Here is a 13676-nt window from a genome sequence, read left to right on the forward strand (position 1 = left end):
AAGTCTTCGCGCGGCGATTACCAACGCGAAAGCCAACTTCTCCATCTGAAGGTACCTTTCTTCTGCTCCTCAGAGTGCTCGGCTGGTAAAGTAGACTGGTTTCTAGGATCCATCCTCCTCTCTCACCAAAGCTGCGCTTGCTGCAGCTTGTGAAACGGCTAAATATAAGTAGAGTTCTTTGCCCGGCATGGATGGACAGAGCAACGGTGGAGATGAGAGATATGCCTTCAAGTCGTTGAATGTCGTCTGGCATTCATCCATCCACTCAAATGATTTCCTTAGAATGCGGAAGAATGGTAAACACCTATCCGTCGCCCTTGAGACGAACCTGTTTAGGGTTGCGATCTTTCCGTTTAAACTTTGGACCTTCTTAACCGTCCTTGGTGGTTCCAACTCCATTATGGCTCGCACCTTCTCTGGATTGACCTCTATTCCTCTTTGGGACACCATGAAACCCAAGAACTTCCCAGCTGTCACTCCGAATGCGCACTTGTTTGGATTTAGCTTCATGTTGAATGATCGGAGCGTATCGAATGTCTCCTTGAGGTCGTCTAGGTGATCAATTTCATGCAGGTTTTTTACCAACATGTCGTCAACATAAACCTGTACGTTCCTGCCGATCTGATGTGCAAACATCTTGTTCATTAGCCTTTGGTATGTTGCCCTAGCATTTTTGAGTCCGAAAGGCATCACCTTGTAGCAGAATAATTCCTGGCTTGTGACGAAGGAGGTCTTCTCTTGATCAGATTAGTCCATCCTGATCTGGTTGTAGCCGGAGAAAGCGTCCATAAAGCTTGGGAGCTGGTGTCTTGCAGTTGAATCCACCAAGGTATCTATTTGTGGGAGCGGGTAGCTGTCTTTAGGGCAAGCCTTGTTGAGGTCCATGAAATCTACACACATCCTTCAATTTCCGTTGGCCCTTTTAACCATAACAACGTTTGCCAACCAGTCGGGGTAGTATACTTCCCGGACGAAACCTGCCTCTAGTAATTTTCGAGTCTCCTCGGCTATGGCCTTGTCCCGCTCCTGGGCGAAAACTCGTTTCTTTTGCCGAATTGGAGGGAATGAGGGCGACACATTTAACTTGTGGACCATGACTGAGGGGTCGATTCCTGGCATGTCTTCATGACTCCAGGTGAACATGTCTTGGTTATCTCTGAGGAAAGTCGTGATCGTTTGGCGTACTGGCCAACTGGCTAGTGTGCAAATATTAATCGTCTGTTCAGGCCTCGTGTCATTAAGTCTCACCTCTTCTAGCTCTTCAACTGGCTCTGCTAATGCTCGCTACTTTCCGATACACATTGTTTGCTGTTGATCCTTCATTTCTAACATGGCAATATAGCATTCCCGCGTTGCTATTTGATTTCCCCACAGTTCTCCCACCCTATACTCCGTCGGGAATTTAATCATTAGGTGGTATGTTGAAGTTACCACCTTCCAGGAATTGAGAGTGGGTCACCCGAGGATGGCATTGTAGGCGGACGAGCAGCCGACCACGAGAAAAGTTACCTCTTTAGTGATCTGCTGAGGATAGTCACCTGCCGTCACAACTAGTGTTATTGCGCCCAAAGGGAACACCTTCTTTCCCCAAAATCCCATGAGTGGGGCATTCGTTGGCGTCAACCGTTCCTTGTCAATTCTCATTTGCTGGAATGCTGGATAGTACAGGATGTCTACTGAGCTGCCGTTGTCGACGAGGACCCGATGCATGTTATAATCCCCTATTTGCAAGCTGACCACAAGTGCGTGGTCATGAGGATGATGAAGTCTCTGTGCGTCGTCATGAGGATGATGAAGTTTCTGAGCGTCATCCTCTGAAAATCCGATAACAGGGTTATCTATTCGCGGCATCTTGGGTATGGATCTTGTAAGTTGGACGCTATGGACCATCTTGAGGTAGGTTTTGTGGGCTTTTTTGGAAGATTCGGCTACGGTTGTACCCCCTACGATCATTCTTATGTCCCCTATAGGTGGTCTAGGGTGCTCGTTCTCCCGTCGTGGGGCCTGTTCCTGCGGCGGATCGGTTCTTTCCCTACTGACGAACCTATGTAGCTTCCCTTGTCTGATAAGGGCCTCAATCTGCTGTTTTAGGCCGTAGCAGTTGGCTGTGTCATGCCCGTGGTCTCGGTGAAAGTGACAATACTTGTCCCTTGGCCTTTTGTTGGGATCTCCCTTTAATTTACCAGGGAACGTCAGTGCTCCTTTATCGATCAAGGCGGTTAATAGAGTGAAATTGGTGAACCTTCCAGTGGGGGGTCTAGGGCGCTTTTCATCTCGTTGATCTCCGATTCTAGCAACCTTTCGCCCTCTGTCTTGTCGCGTGTCCTCCTGTCTCTCCCTCTTCTTAGGCTTCTCTTCGCGGGCTAGCAATGCATCTTCTGCATTCATGTATTTGGTAGCTCTGTAGAGCACGTCTGTCATGGTCTTCGGGTCATTCTTGTATAAAGAAAACAAAAACTTACCCTTCCGTAGCCCGCTAGTAAATGCAGCTACGAGTATCTTATTGTCAGCTTCGTTAATTGAAAGGGCTTCCTTGTTGAAATGAGTTATGTAGGCCCGCAGTGTCTCGTCTTCTCGCTGCTTGATGCTCATTAAGCACGCGGTGGACCTTTTGTACCGATGTCCGCCTATGAAGTGCGAGGTGAACTGGGCGCTCAACTCCTTGAAAGTATTGATGGAGCTTGGTGTCAATCTATTAAACCAAACCCTCGCAGGGCCCTTCAGTGTCGTCGGGAATGCCCTACACATGATCTCGTTTGGTACCCCTTGAAGGTGCATTAGGGTCTTGAAAGTCTCTAGATGATCGAGGGGGTCCTTGACCCCGTCGTAGCTTTCAATCTGAGGCATGCGGAATTTCGATGGTAGGGGGAATGAGTTGACGGACGTAGTGAATGGTGAGTCAGTTCTGTTTACTAGGTCATCAAGATCAGTGGATACTCGTCCCTTGAGGGCATTCATCATGACCTCCATCTGCTCCTTCATCGCCTGCATCTCTGCGATAATAGACGGAGGGGCAAAATTCATGAGAGATGGAAGGCTTATGTTTTGCCGCTCTGGTCTGCTTGGGGCGTTACTGCCCTCTGGCTTCTCCTGGTCCCTTCGTTCGGCACTATTACCTTCTTGGTTTTCCTCCAGAACGTTAGGTCCTGCATCCTTTTGGTGTAGCTGCTCCTCCAGATCATGGTTCTGCTTTGTGAGTTGTTCTACTGCTGCTATGAGAGTCTGGACCTGTCTCTCTAATGCAGTAGATCTTGGCGGCTCGTCTTCTTAAACGTTGTTGGTGGTAGCCATCGAGCGAGTGAGTACCATGTGACTCTTATGTCCAGGAGGTGATAGTCTGGCTAAACTCTTCGCGTTCCCACAAATGGCGCCAACTAATGATGCCGTAAAATCACCAGTGAGCTACACGATTCACGCTTGCTTAAACTAACAACCTGCAAGAAGAAAGAAGTAATCTCGCAGAGGGCACCGGTGTGGTGTCGGCCATACCCTCCGAAGGTCAAGTTAGAATTATTCTCAAATCTAGAGTGTTAGAGAAGGGGAAATTATGCGTACCTTGATTTGTGAGGGTATTGGGGCTTTTATAGTAGTAGGTTGGCCTCTCCTCCTTGATGTAGAAGTCTTTTCCTTATAGGAATCCTCTTGAGTAATCCCAAACGTGATGGACAAGACATTTCCTTGTAGAGAGGATTTTCCATTAACGCGTGTATCTTCTGGAATGCTCTTTGCACTAGGTTTCTGATTTCCTTTGAGACTCTACGTGGGTAACAAGTATCTGGAATCATTCTAGGCCCTGGGCTCACCTATTGCCAGCCCATGGGCTTGGATCTGTTAGGCCCAATGTGGTCAAGGTTCGTGTCAGATATGCAATTTGTTGTTGATCATCATTTCAATGTAGGACTTGATGATTTTACCCTAGTTAAGCAAGTAATTAGGTGTAATATCATTAATTTTTATTACTTATAAAAAAAATTATTTTATTTTCTGTAAAGATTCTAAAAATCTTGAGTAAAAACTTTTTTGCTCAAAATTGTGTGTTTTCCCTAAGACTTCATTGTTTTTTTCCAAGGATCAAGACGAGGAACTCTTATTCATTTGGTGATCAAGATGTGCACCTCAATGTCAGCATTCCATCGTAGGTTTCCTTGTTCTTAGCATTGTTATTGCAGGGTTTTTCACCCTCCAGACGTATTTTTATGGTTCGGTTCAATCGAGTGTGTGGACTACAAAATGTGTTTGCAACCTCTCATTTTCATAGTAGATTAAAATGCTTGATTAGTGTAGGAATTTGACCCCTAGGTGATGTGAATTGATTGAAGAGGTTGCCAAAGAAGAGCAAGGGGAATATGAAAAGCGTGCTACTGCTGGAGCATCTAGGTAAATGTATACGAAAAAACACTTTATTTCTTTGCTAATTCATAGAAAGTCAAGCTTAGCAAAAAAGGATAAAGGCAACTGAAGGAAAAGCATCAATTGTTTAAAGACCCACCCACTCTATATGTTTTGTAGGAGTGACTCTGGGTAGTTTTTGTCCGAGTCTTTTTCTTTTTTTGGAGAGCGTGGGGTGGTTTGTTAAGCTAGGGTATGTAATTTTTTCCTTATAAATCACAATGGTAGGTATTATTTGGGGTGACCAAATTTGATCACTTGCATCCAACATATCAAAGTTGTTATTGTACATATTATTTATTTTTCTTTAATATTTTCCATTGCCAAGAACATCAAGTCAGTTTATCTGTCATTTTTGTATTATGTTATGACTAACGTCACATGGAATAAATTTTAGAGTTGGCTATATAGATGGTTATATAAGCTTTTAGAAAGTTAAACATTATTCAATTGGTTTTTTCTCACGCTATCAGGTTTGACAAGTGCTTGTTTATGCAATAGGATTGGATGTGCCCTTATTCTGGTTTTGAATATTGTGAATTCATGAGCATGTTAAATGCAATTCGGTAGAGTTCATGGCAACAAGGTTTGAATCCAAACATGTTTGGATGTAACGGCTACAACACCTACTAAAAAAATTAACATGATTACATATTTTAAAAATATAATCGTTGAATAGTATGTTTTTTATATTCTTAAAACAAGTCCAATTTTATGCCAATTGAATGTTATTTATTATTTGATCCATAAACTTATATTTTATACATAATTTTATATTACAAAAACTTGAAATTTAATTATTCGTTAATAATATAGCTATTGATTTTTAATTTTCTGAAAATTTTGCAAGAATGAAGGATATAGGAAGAAAATGTAATCTATCGTAGGATTTGTCAAAGACTCAATATTCACATCTATATATAATAATAATAAGTAAAATTGAGAGAAAATCCAATTAGATTTAAAATTGAAATTCAATTAGAGTCTAATTTTGCACTATGTGTCTCATCTAATCTAAGTTTTTAAATTTTTGTACCAAGTGAGTTAATTAAATGTAAAAATTGGGTTTCAATTAGAGTTTAATTTTGCAACATGTGTTCCATATAATCTAAGTTTTTTAATTTTTGTACCAAATAAGTTAATTTAGTGTAAAAAATGAGGAGTCCAATATAAGTAAACTATAAAAACATAATTTTTTAATGATTTTATATTTATGACCCCCCCCCCCCCTTTTTTTGTAGAACTAAAAACAATTCAAGTTTATAAGTCATCTATATATATATATATATATATATAAGTAAAACTGAAAAAAAAAAATCCAATTAGATTTCAAATTGGAATTCAATTAGAGTTTAATTTTGCATCACATGTCTCATCTAATCAAAATTTAAAATTTTTTTTGAACCAAGTGAGTTAGTTTAGTGTAAAAATTGGATTTCAATTAGAGTTATATATATATATATATATTTATAATAATAATAATAATAATAATAGGTAAAGGTGAGAGAAAATCCAATTAGATTTCAAATTGAAATTCAATCAAAGTCTAATTTTGCGCCACGTATCTCATCTAATCTAAGTTTTTAAATTTTTGTGCCAAGTGAGTTAATTCAATGTAAAAATTAGATTTCAATTAGAGTTTAATTTTGTGACATGTGTTCCATCTAATTTAAGTTTTTAAATTTTTGTAACAAATGAGTTAATTTAGTATAAAAAACGAGGAGTCCAATATAAGTAAATCATAAAAACATATAGGTAAAACTGAGAAAAAATTCAATTAGATTTCAAATTGGAATTCAATTAGAGTCTAATTTTGCACCACGTGTACCATCTAATTAAAATTTTAAATTTTTTTTGAACCAAGTTAGTTAGTTTAGTGTAAAAATTGGGTTTTAATTAGAGTTTAATTTTATGGCACATGTCCCATCTAATTGAAATTTTTTATTATTTTTTTTATTTTTTTATTTTTTTTTATTTTTGTGCCAAATGAGTTAATTTAGAGTAGAAAATGAGGAGTCTAATATAAATAAATCATAAAAAACATAATCATATATCTAACACTATATATAAAATTAGAGGAAGAAAGAGTTTGAATGATTTTATATTTGTGAGACTTTTGTTTTTTTTTATAACTAAAAACAATTCAAATTTATAAGTCATCTATATATATATATATATATATATATAAAGGTAAAGTTTAGAGAAAATCCAATTAGATTCTTCAATTGAAGTCCAATTTTGCATCATGTTTTCTAAATTATTTATTTTTCGAGAGAGTTTTATTTCTTAATTTTGGAATTAAATGTGGGACCATATCATAAATATCCATTCAAGTGAGTTATTGTGTACAAAAACCAAAAAGTCTAGAATTAATAAACATAAAAATATTTTTAAAAAATGAACAATTTACATTTTCTACCTAATAATATTCTTAAAAGACTTTTTTAAGAGTTAAAAAAAAAAAATATATATATATATATATATATGAGAATGACTATCAATAATATTTAAATTATATATGTAAAAATTATACTATGCACCTTAATGTGTATCTTTTAAGTATATCCATGCATATGCATGGAGTTACAAGCTAGTTTAATAAAAAGACATTGAGTGGAATTGTTTCCATTTGTTTGGAGCCAAAATTTTTCCAAGAAAAAGAGAGTTAACAAATTTTTTTGAAAGAATTTGCAAGATTTACGATTTCCTTGCCATTACCTACCACTTCATGGCTAGTCTCCTAGCCCCTCGGGGAAGGTTCATTTCTCTATTTTTGCACAACTCGCTTATTCAACTAAAGCAAACAATAAAAAAACACAATCTTAATCCATTAAAATTACACATCAAATACAAATTTTGCACAACATAATATTAATTAAGATTCAATCTTTGGAATCAAAATCCAGCAAGAAGAGGCACACATACATATAATCATTAAAATGCAAGGCTATGCAAACCTAAAATTGAACAACTTATGGTGATGAAACACCACAAAACAGTAGCAATGCAAGGCTATGCACTCTTGAAATTGAACAACTTACGGTAATGAATCACAACAAAACAATAGCAAGTGTCAATACACACGTCAATGAGGTTAAACCACGCCCTACGCCAATATGGATTTATGTAGAGTACTGCAACAATTCCCAACAAGACTGTTATGTAAATCACCGAAAAGCTTATGTAGAAGACACCCATGTCCATCAAACTATCACCTTCTTCCCCCTCATTATCCACTGGAGTTGTAAACGGTGGTCTGATTCTAGTGCAACCATTCTGTAATGGAGGTCCACACAAGAGAGGGTTCCCCTTATAACTGTTTTCATCAAAAGTAATGAATTGATTTTTTCTGTCGGGTGTTGCACCTGATAAGTTGTTGTGTGCCACACTAAAGACTGCTAGAGAGGTCATTTCAGTCAATTGAGGTTGAATTTTACCCTTCAAATTGTTGTAGGAAAGATCCAGACTTTCTATTTGCTTTAGATTTGAGAATGTTACAGGGATTGATCCGGATAGATTGTTGTGTGACAAGTTCAATGCACGAATGCTGCTGTTTATCCTACCGAGTTCCGGTGGGATATTACCTTCTAGATTGTTGCACGAGAGGTCAATTCCAAACATGTACTCGAGGATGTAACCCTTGTAGGTGTAAGTTCTACTTTTTGTTGCAAACTGTACTTCTTCTTCAACATTCACAGATGGATCAAACATAAATATGCCATAGTATAGAGCTTCAATAATTGTTGAATATAGTGACAAACTACTTGAATAAGTTTCCCTTGAATACAAACCTCCGAAGGAATTATCCTGGGTGGATGCATCAAAAGTAATGTTACTCAAGCAATGAGGTATAGGACCTGAAAATTTATTGTAGGAAAGATCCAAAATGTTTAAGTGTTGCAAAAGGCATAATTGAACTGGAATTTGATCTCCTAAATGATTTCCTTTCAAGAGGAGAATTCTCAATGATGAGAGGCTGCCAATCCAATTGGGAATGTTGCCAGTTAGAAGGTTATCTCGAAGATTCAGTGCAAATAGATTGGAGTTGTTCTGGAAAGCACTTGGAATTGGACCACTCAAGAAATTTTTATTTAATTGAAAAAAGTTGATACTTGAGGAATTGAAGCAAGATGGAATATAGCCAAACAGATTGTTGTCAGAAAGGTCAAGAAATGTGAGATGAACGAGTTTGCATAACTCGATTGGAATAGGACCTTCAAGATGATTTTTTGCCATGAAAATGTCCTCTAAAGATGAAATGTTCCCAATCCATGTTGGAAGTATGCCTGAGAAATGATTGTTGTCCAAATATAAATAATGTAGATTAGTCAAATTAAAATTGGTAGGAAATATTTGGCCATTGAAGCTATTGTTTGATAATATGAGAAATTCTAGTCGGTAGCAACCCATTATGAAATGCATTGGTATTGTTCCTGGAAAATGATTCTCAGACAAGTCTAGACCGGTTAAGAAAACCAAATTCCCAAAAGAAGTAGGAATATTGCCTTCAAATTCATTTCTAGACATATTTAAAAATTTCAAATTTGGAAAAATTAAACCAAGGTTTGTGGGAATTGGACCATGTAAGTAATTATCTGAAATATCTATGATAAAAATGTTGGGATGAATATCATATGGTACTATGAAAGGCCCTCTGAAAGAGTTATTTTTTAGATCAAAAGCCTCCAATCTTGTATTGTTCTCTAATAACCAGTTAGAGAACTGCCCAACCAACTTGTTGTGAGAGAGATTAATTACTCGCAAATCATATTGGTATTGAAGAAATCTGGGAGTTGTGCTATTGTGAATGTTAAATGAACATTTAGACAAACTGAAAACCTTTAATTGAAAGGTTGGAATCCAAGTAAGAGAATCAGTTTCCAAAGCTAATATATTGTTATCACCGACTAGGATCTTAAGATTTGAGAGGTTGAAAAGGAAGGAAAATGTGGACGGGATCAAGAACTTGTTATCTGAGAAAGAAAGATACACAAGTGACGACAAACTTGATAGTGGAGACTGGGCAATGTTCTCATTGAAGTGATTATAAGAGAGATCCAATACTTGGAGTGATGTCAAGTTTGCCATACATGAAGGTAGTCTCCCTTCAAAATTATTGCCGCTGAGGTATATCTCTTGGATTTTCTTAAGTTCACACCAACCTGTATAATGTGATAATTAGTTATTATGTTCTACCATTGTAATTATTCAAAGCAATATCATTGTGAAAAAAAAAAAAAAAAAACCTACCTAGGTCAGGTAGGTTGCCATTCAATCCACAGTCTTTCACTGCCAATACCTTAAGAGAAGTCAAAACTCCAATTTTTTGAAGAAGACTTTTATCAATCGATGAATTATCCAACTTCAACTGCTCAAGGTTGTTTAGTTTGCTTAACTCTAAAACAAAAGCAAAAATCTTAAATTAGTACTAATTGCTCAAAATTATTAGGATACCACACAAAAGTGTTAAAGTAGCGAAGACCACTTCCACAACTAAGATTCTTTGAAAGAAAGTAATTTTATTTTATCTAATAATAATTTTATAGACTACCATGTAAAGTGGCAGTCTATATACTTTCATATTTTAGAATTTAATTCAAATTATGAAATTAATTTATTTCAACTAGAGATAATGTTTTTTCTTGAAGATCTCAGTCTTATTTTAAGATTAGTGTCATTAAACCTTTTTTCCCCTTTTTGTCTAAATCATTTCTTTTTTGTTGTTGCTACAATTATTTCCGATTTAGGTAAATTCCTTTTTACACAAATCATATCAAAACCATTTTTTTTTATTTGATAAGAAATTATTTTTATGATCAATTTATAATACTAATTAAGTATTATAATTTTTTACGAATGAACTTCAATTATTTACAAGCCATTAGAATAATAGAAAATGTATTTTTTTAGATTAATATAGTTTAGAATATGAATCTATTGTAATATTGTTGTGAGGCTCTTAGAGTTTGGATTTTGTTTGCATTACTCTAGTCCTGTGCAACACCGCTGGAGAAAAACTTTATTCGTGGTTACTAAAGTTGAAATATAGAACAAGTTTGAATTGCTAGCTTTGGACAATGTAGAACAACCTTGAAGCTCCTATGTGATTATTGGTTTAGGCCAAGAAAAGTATTCTAAAAAAACTGATATTAAAATCTCCACTGCGTAGTCTTTGTTTTTAACATTTTGAATACAAAATTTAACAAGATGAAAATAAATTATGATACTTGTGAAAGACAATAAGTTTAGTCTCATTGAATTTCAAGAAATTTGATTATCAATATTTAGAATAAGGTTTTTATAGAGCTTTTTTACTATTATGCCAGTGATGAAAATAAAAACGCAAAACAACATCACATTGATGTCAATGGCATAACTTACCTTTAGTAGTAAATGATCCCACCATATTGTTATATGAGAGATCTAATATCTTCAATGATGGGAAGGCAGTTAATGACTCAAGAACTCGGGCACTGAAATCATTCAGACTCAAGTCTAGGTGTTGCAGCTTAGTTAAGATGTTTGAATCTATAGGGCAAAATAAAATATCTCAAAAACATCGACATGATAATTTCATTTGACATACCATACAAAAGAAGTATTTAATTTTAATCCATGAACATATATTTGTACAAACTATTATACCTCTTGTTGTCACGAAGTCAGTGATCTTGTTATTAGACAAGTAGAGCTCCTCCAAGTTGCTAAATGCTTTAAATTCTATAATAATAAAAATTACATAAAAAATTATGAGGAAAAAAGGAACTTCAGTAGCATAAATAATTTTCATTTAAAATAGAAAAAGGGTGAAATTTAGTTGCATAAATATCAATGATTGATAGGTGGGAAATAAGAAATGTTACATGCTCAATAATCTTCCTTTGCAAATTAATGAGAGTTTTACCTTTGATATGAATTGTTCCATTCAAATTGTTGTTACTCAAATCTAGTTCCTTGAGCGACATAATACCACTTAAGGATTGCAGAATGCTGTGATTGAAATTATTAACATCCAAGTGAAGCACCTCCAACTTGCTCAACAAAGAGAATCTATCAAAACCTGCAATTTAGATTATTCAATTTGCATGTCTGTGACTTTATATTCCCACAAAACAGTACAAAATGAATCTTAACATGCAACTAATTTGTGGTCTACATTTATTTTTAAAGAAAAGGTAAAAAAGAAAAAAATAATTCCAAACAATTTACTTTGGTCAAATAGATTAATTGGAGGAGGGAAACCAAAATGTTTACACACTCAAGAATTAAGCACTCATTCATCTTACATTGGATGAGAATTTTACCCGAAAGGCTTACCTTGGATGGGGATTGGTCCAAAATGTTTACACACTCAAGAATTAAGCACTCTTCCTTTGCAAATTAATGAGAATTTTACCCGAAAGGCTTACCTTCACCATTCAAATTGTTGTCCCCCAAATGTAGTTCCTTGAGGGAAGCAATTCCACTCAAGGATGAAAGAATACTGTTATTGAAATAATTACCATCCAAGTAAAGCACCTTCAACTTGCTCAACGAAGAGAATCTTTCAAAACCTGTGATTTAGATTTATATGCTTCAATTTGTGTGTCCACAACTATATATTCCCACAAAAAAATATAAAATGATTCCTAACTCAAATGATGTAATAGAAAGAAAAAAAATTAGCATATCAACAAATTATAAACTTGGTACCTTCATTTGGGACCCATCCAGAAATGTAATTATAACTCAAATCGAGGTGGTGGAGCTCTTCAAAGGGAAGAAATAGAGAGGCATTGAAGTACCAACCTCTCCCACTTTCTCCATTCCAATAAATCGTATTATTAAGAGAAAGTTTGATTACACGGCCAGTAGTGATGTCACACTTGACTTTTTCCCACTCACAACAATCACTCTCTTTGTCGGCTAAGTCCCAAGGTGTAAAATGATATTCAAAAGTGTAGTTGATCGTGGAAGCTTTGTATTGCAAGAGAGCAATTCTCTCTTCCTCCCAGCAACCAAAGCACCCATTCATACCAAAATGAACCAAAACTAACACCACAAGCCACCAACAAAAATGTCCCAGCAACTCCATTACTTTTTCTTTTTCTGATTTTCAATCACAATAAGTCTGACAAAGTTTTTGTCCAACTCTCAGTTATTATGATTCCAAATGATCTTGAGTTTAAATAAGCCACCAGCACCTTACATATATAGTGTTACCAAAGAGCATCAAATTGACTTTGCTAGCTATTAATGATGGTTTTCCTATTTCGTATCTAGTACGTTCCTATGAAATATTTCTTTATTTCATAGTGATGACTAGTTCATACTTCATACCATAAATATTAGGGCCATAATATTATATGCTTTGCATTATTTGAGGAGACCTAGAGCCAACAAAAGGCCAAAGACTCCCTATCAAAAAAATAAAATAAAATATAAGGCCAAAGACTTGGCGTCAATTGTCCTTTCTTAACTTGAATCATGTGCCTTTTGAAAAATGTTTCACACTAAATACTAATCTATGTTTAAAATATTTTCACAATAAATCTTAAATATTGGATAGTTTAAGAATGTAATTTTAGTAGTGAGTTCAAATTAGAATCAACTGTCACAACGTACTATCTAGAATTTGTTATAATTTGTTGTGAAAATGTTGCAGATGTAGCACTTATCATATCACTAGTATTATAAATTTTGCATTATTTTTTATTTTTTATTTATTTTGAAGAACAAATTGTGCATTATTTGAGATAAGATAGATTGTGATAGTTGAAGACTTGGTGTCAATTGCCCTTTCTTAACTCATATCCAATACCTTCTTAAAAAAGTGTTTCATTGTAAATACTAATCTATATCACTAATATTATAAACTTTGCAATATTTGAGAGATAGCCTAGACCATGACAGTTGAACACTTCGCACTACCGTATCTTTCCACCCACCACCATGAGAAGTTTTTTTTTTTTTTTTGTCCAAAATGTTGTTAAATAATTATAATTCAATTTGAGAGAATAAAATATGAAAAAATTATTTTATATGACAGTCTCAAGGAACACTCCTCTCATATTTGATGGTCCCACCTAAAAGACCCATATTCTATAAGAGCAACGCACCATAACACATTCTCAATTTCTCATAACATAATTTTTTCCATGCATGGGTCACTCACATTGTGCATCTCCCTCAAAAGTAAATAAAACATAGATTTTCAACATTTAAAATGGCTAGCAAACCAGCCTAGCCTAATATGAATATATGGTTATGTGACTATGTTTATGTGTGTGAGAAAGAGTGGTGCTGCA

The 13676-nt window shown here is 35.3% G+C and overlaps 2 protein-coding genes across 2 annotated transcripts; both read right to left on the minus strand.

Annotated features, from left to right (window-relative positions):
- Positions 1–903: 903 nt before the first annotated feature.
- Positions 904–2958, minus strand: LOC126722125 (uncharacterized). The gene is made up of 2 exons (XM_050425280.1): positions 1510–2958; positions 904–1284 (listed from the first exon to the last, which is right to left on the minus strand). The coding sequence occupies exons 1-2, from the start codon at positions 2956–2958 to the stop codon at positions 904–906; spliced, it is 1830 nt and encodes a 609-aa protein (XP_050281237.1).
- Positions 2959–7235: 4277 nt separating this feature from the next.
- On the minus strand, positions 7236–12530 carry LOC126722872 (receptor-like protein 15). The gene is made up of 7 exons (XM_050426014.1): positions 12082–12530; positions 11799–11942; positions 11294–11449; positions 11035–11109; positions 10771–10917; positions 9640–9786; positions 7236–9551 (listed from the first exon to the last, which is right to left on the minus strand). Exons 1-7 carry the CDS (start codon positions 12461–12463, stop codon positions 7402–7404), a joined length of 3201 nt encoding a protein of 1066 aa, XP_050281971.1. The 5' UTR covers positions 12464–12530; the 3' UTR covers positions 7236–7401.
- Between the last annotated feature and the right edge of the window lie 1146 nt (positions 12531–13676).

Source organism: Quercus robur, chromosome 4 (assembly GCF_932294415.1).
Source record: "Quercus robur chromosome 4, dhQueRobu3.1, whole genome shotgun sequence".
Taxonomy (NCBI): domain Eukaryota; kingdom Viridiplantae; phylum Streptophyta; class Magnoliopsida; order Fagales; family Fagaceae; genus Quercus; species Quercus robur.

Excerpts from the sequence above, each read along its gene's own strand:
- LOC126722125 (XM_050425280.1), bottom strand. The coding sequence starts at position 2,958 with ATGAATGCCCTCAAGGGACGAGTATCCACTGATCTTGATGACCTAGTA. Across the intron at positions 1,285-1,509 it reads CTCAGCAGATCACTAAAGAG|CGAGCATTAGCAGAGCCAGT; the intron begins GTAACTTTTCTC and ends ATCGGAAAGTAG.
- LOC126722872 (XM_050426014.1), bottom strand. The coding sequence starts at position 12,463 with ATGGAGTTGCTGGGACATTTTTGTTGGTGGCTTGTGGTGTTAGTTTTG. Across the intron at positions 11,943-12,081 it reads TGGATGGGTCCCAAATGAAG|GTTTTGAAAGATTCTCTTCG; the intron begins GTACCAAGTTTA and ends TCTAAATCACAG. Across the intron at positions 9,787-10,770 it reads GGGATCATTTACTACTAAAG|AGTTAAGCAAACTAAACAAC; the intron begins GTAAGTTATGCC and ends CTTTTGTTTTAG.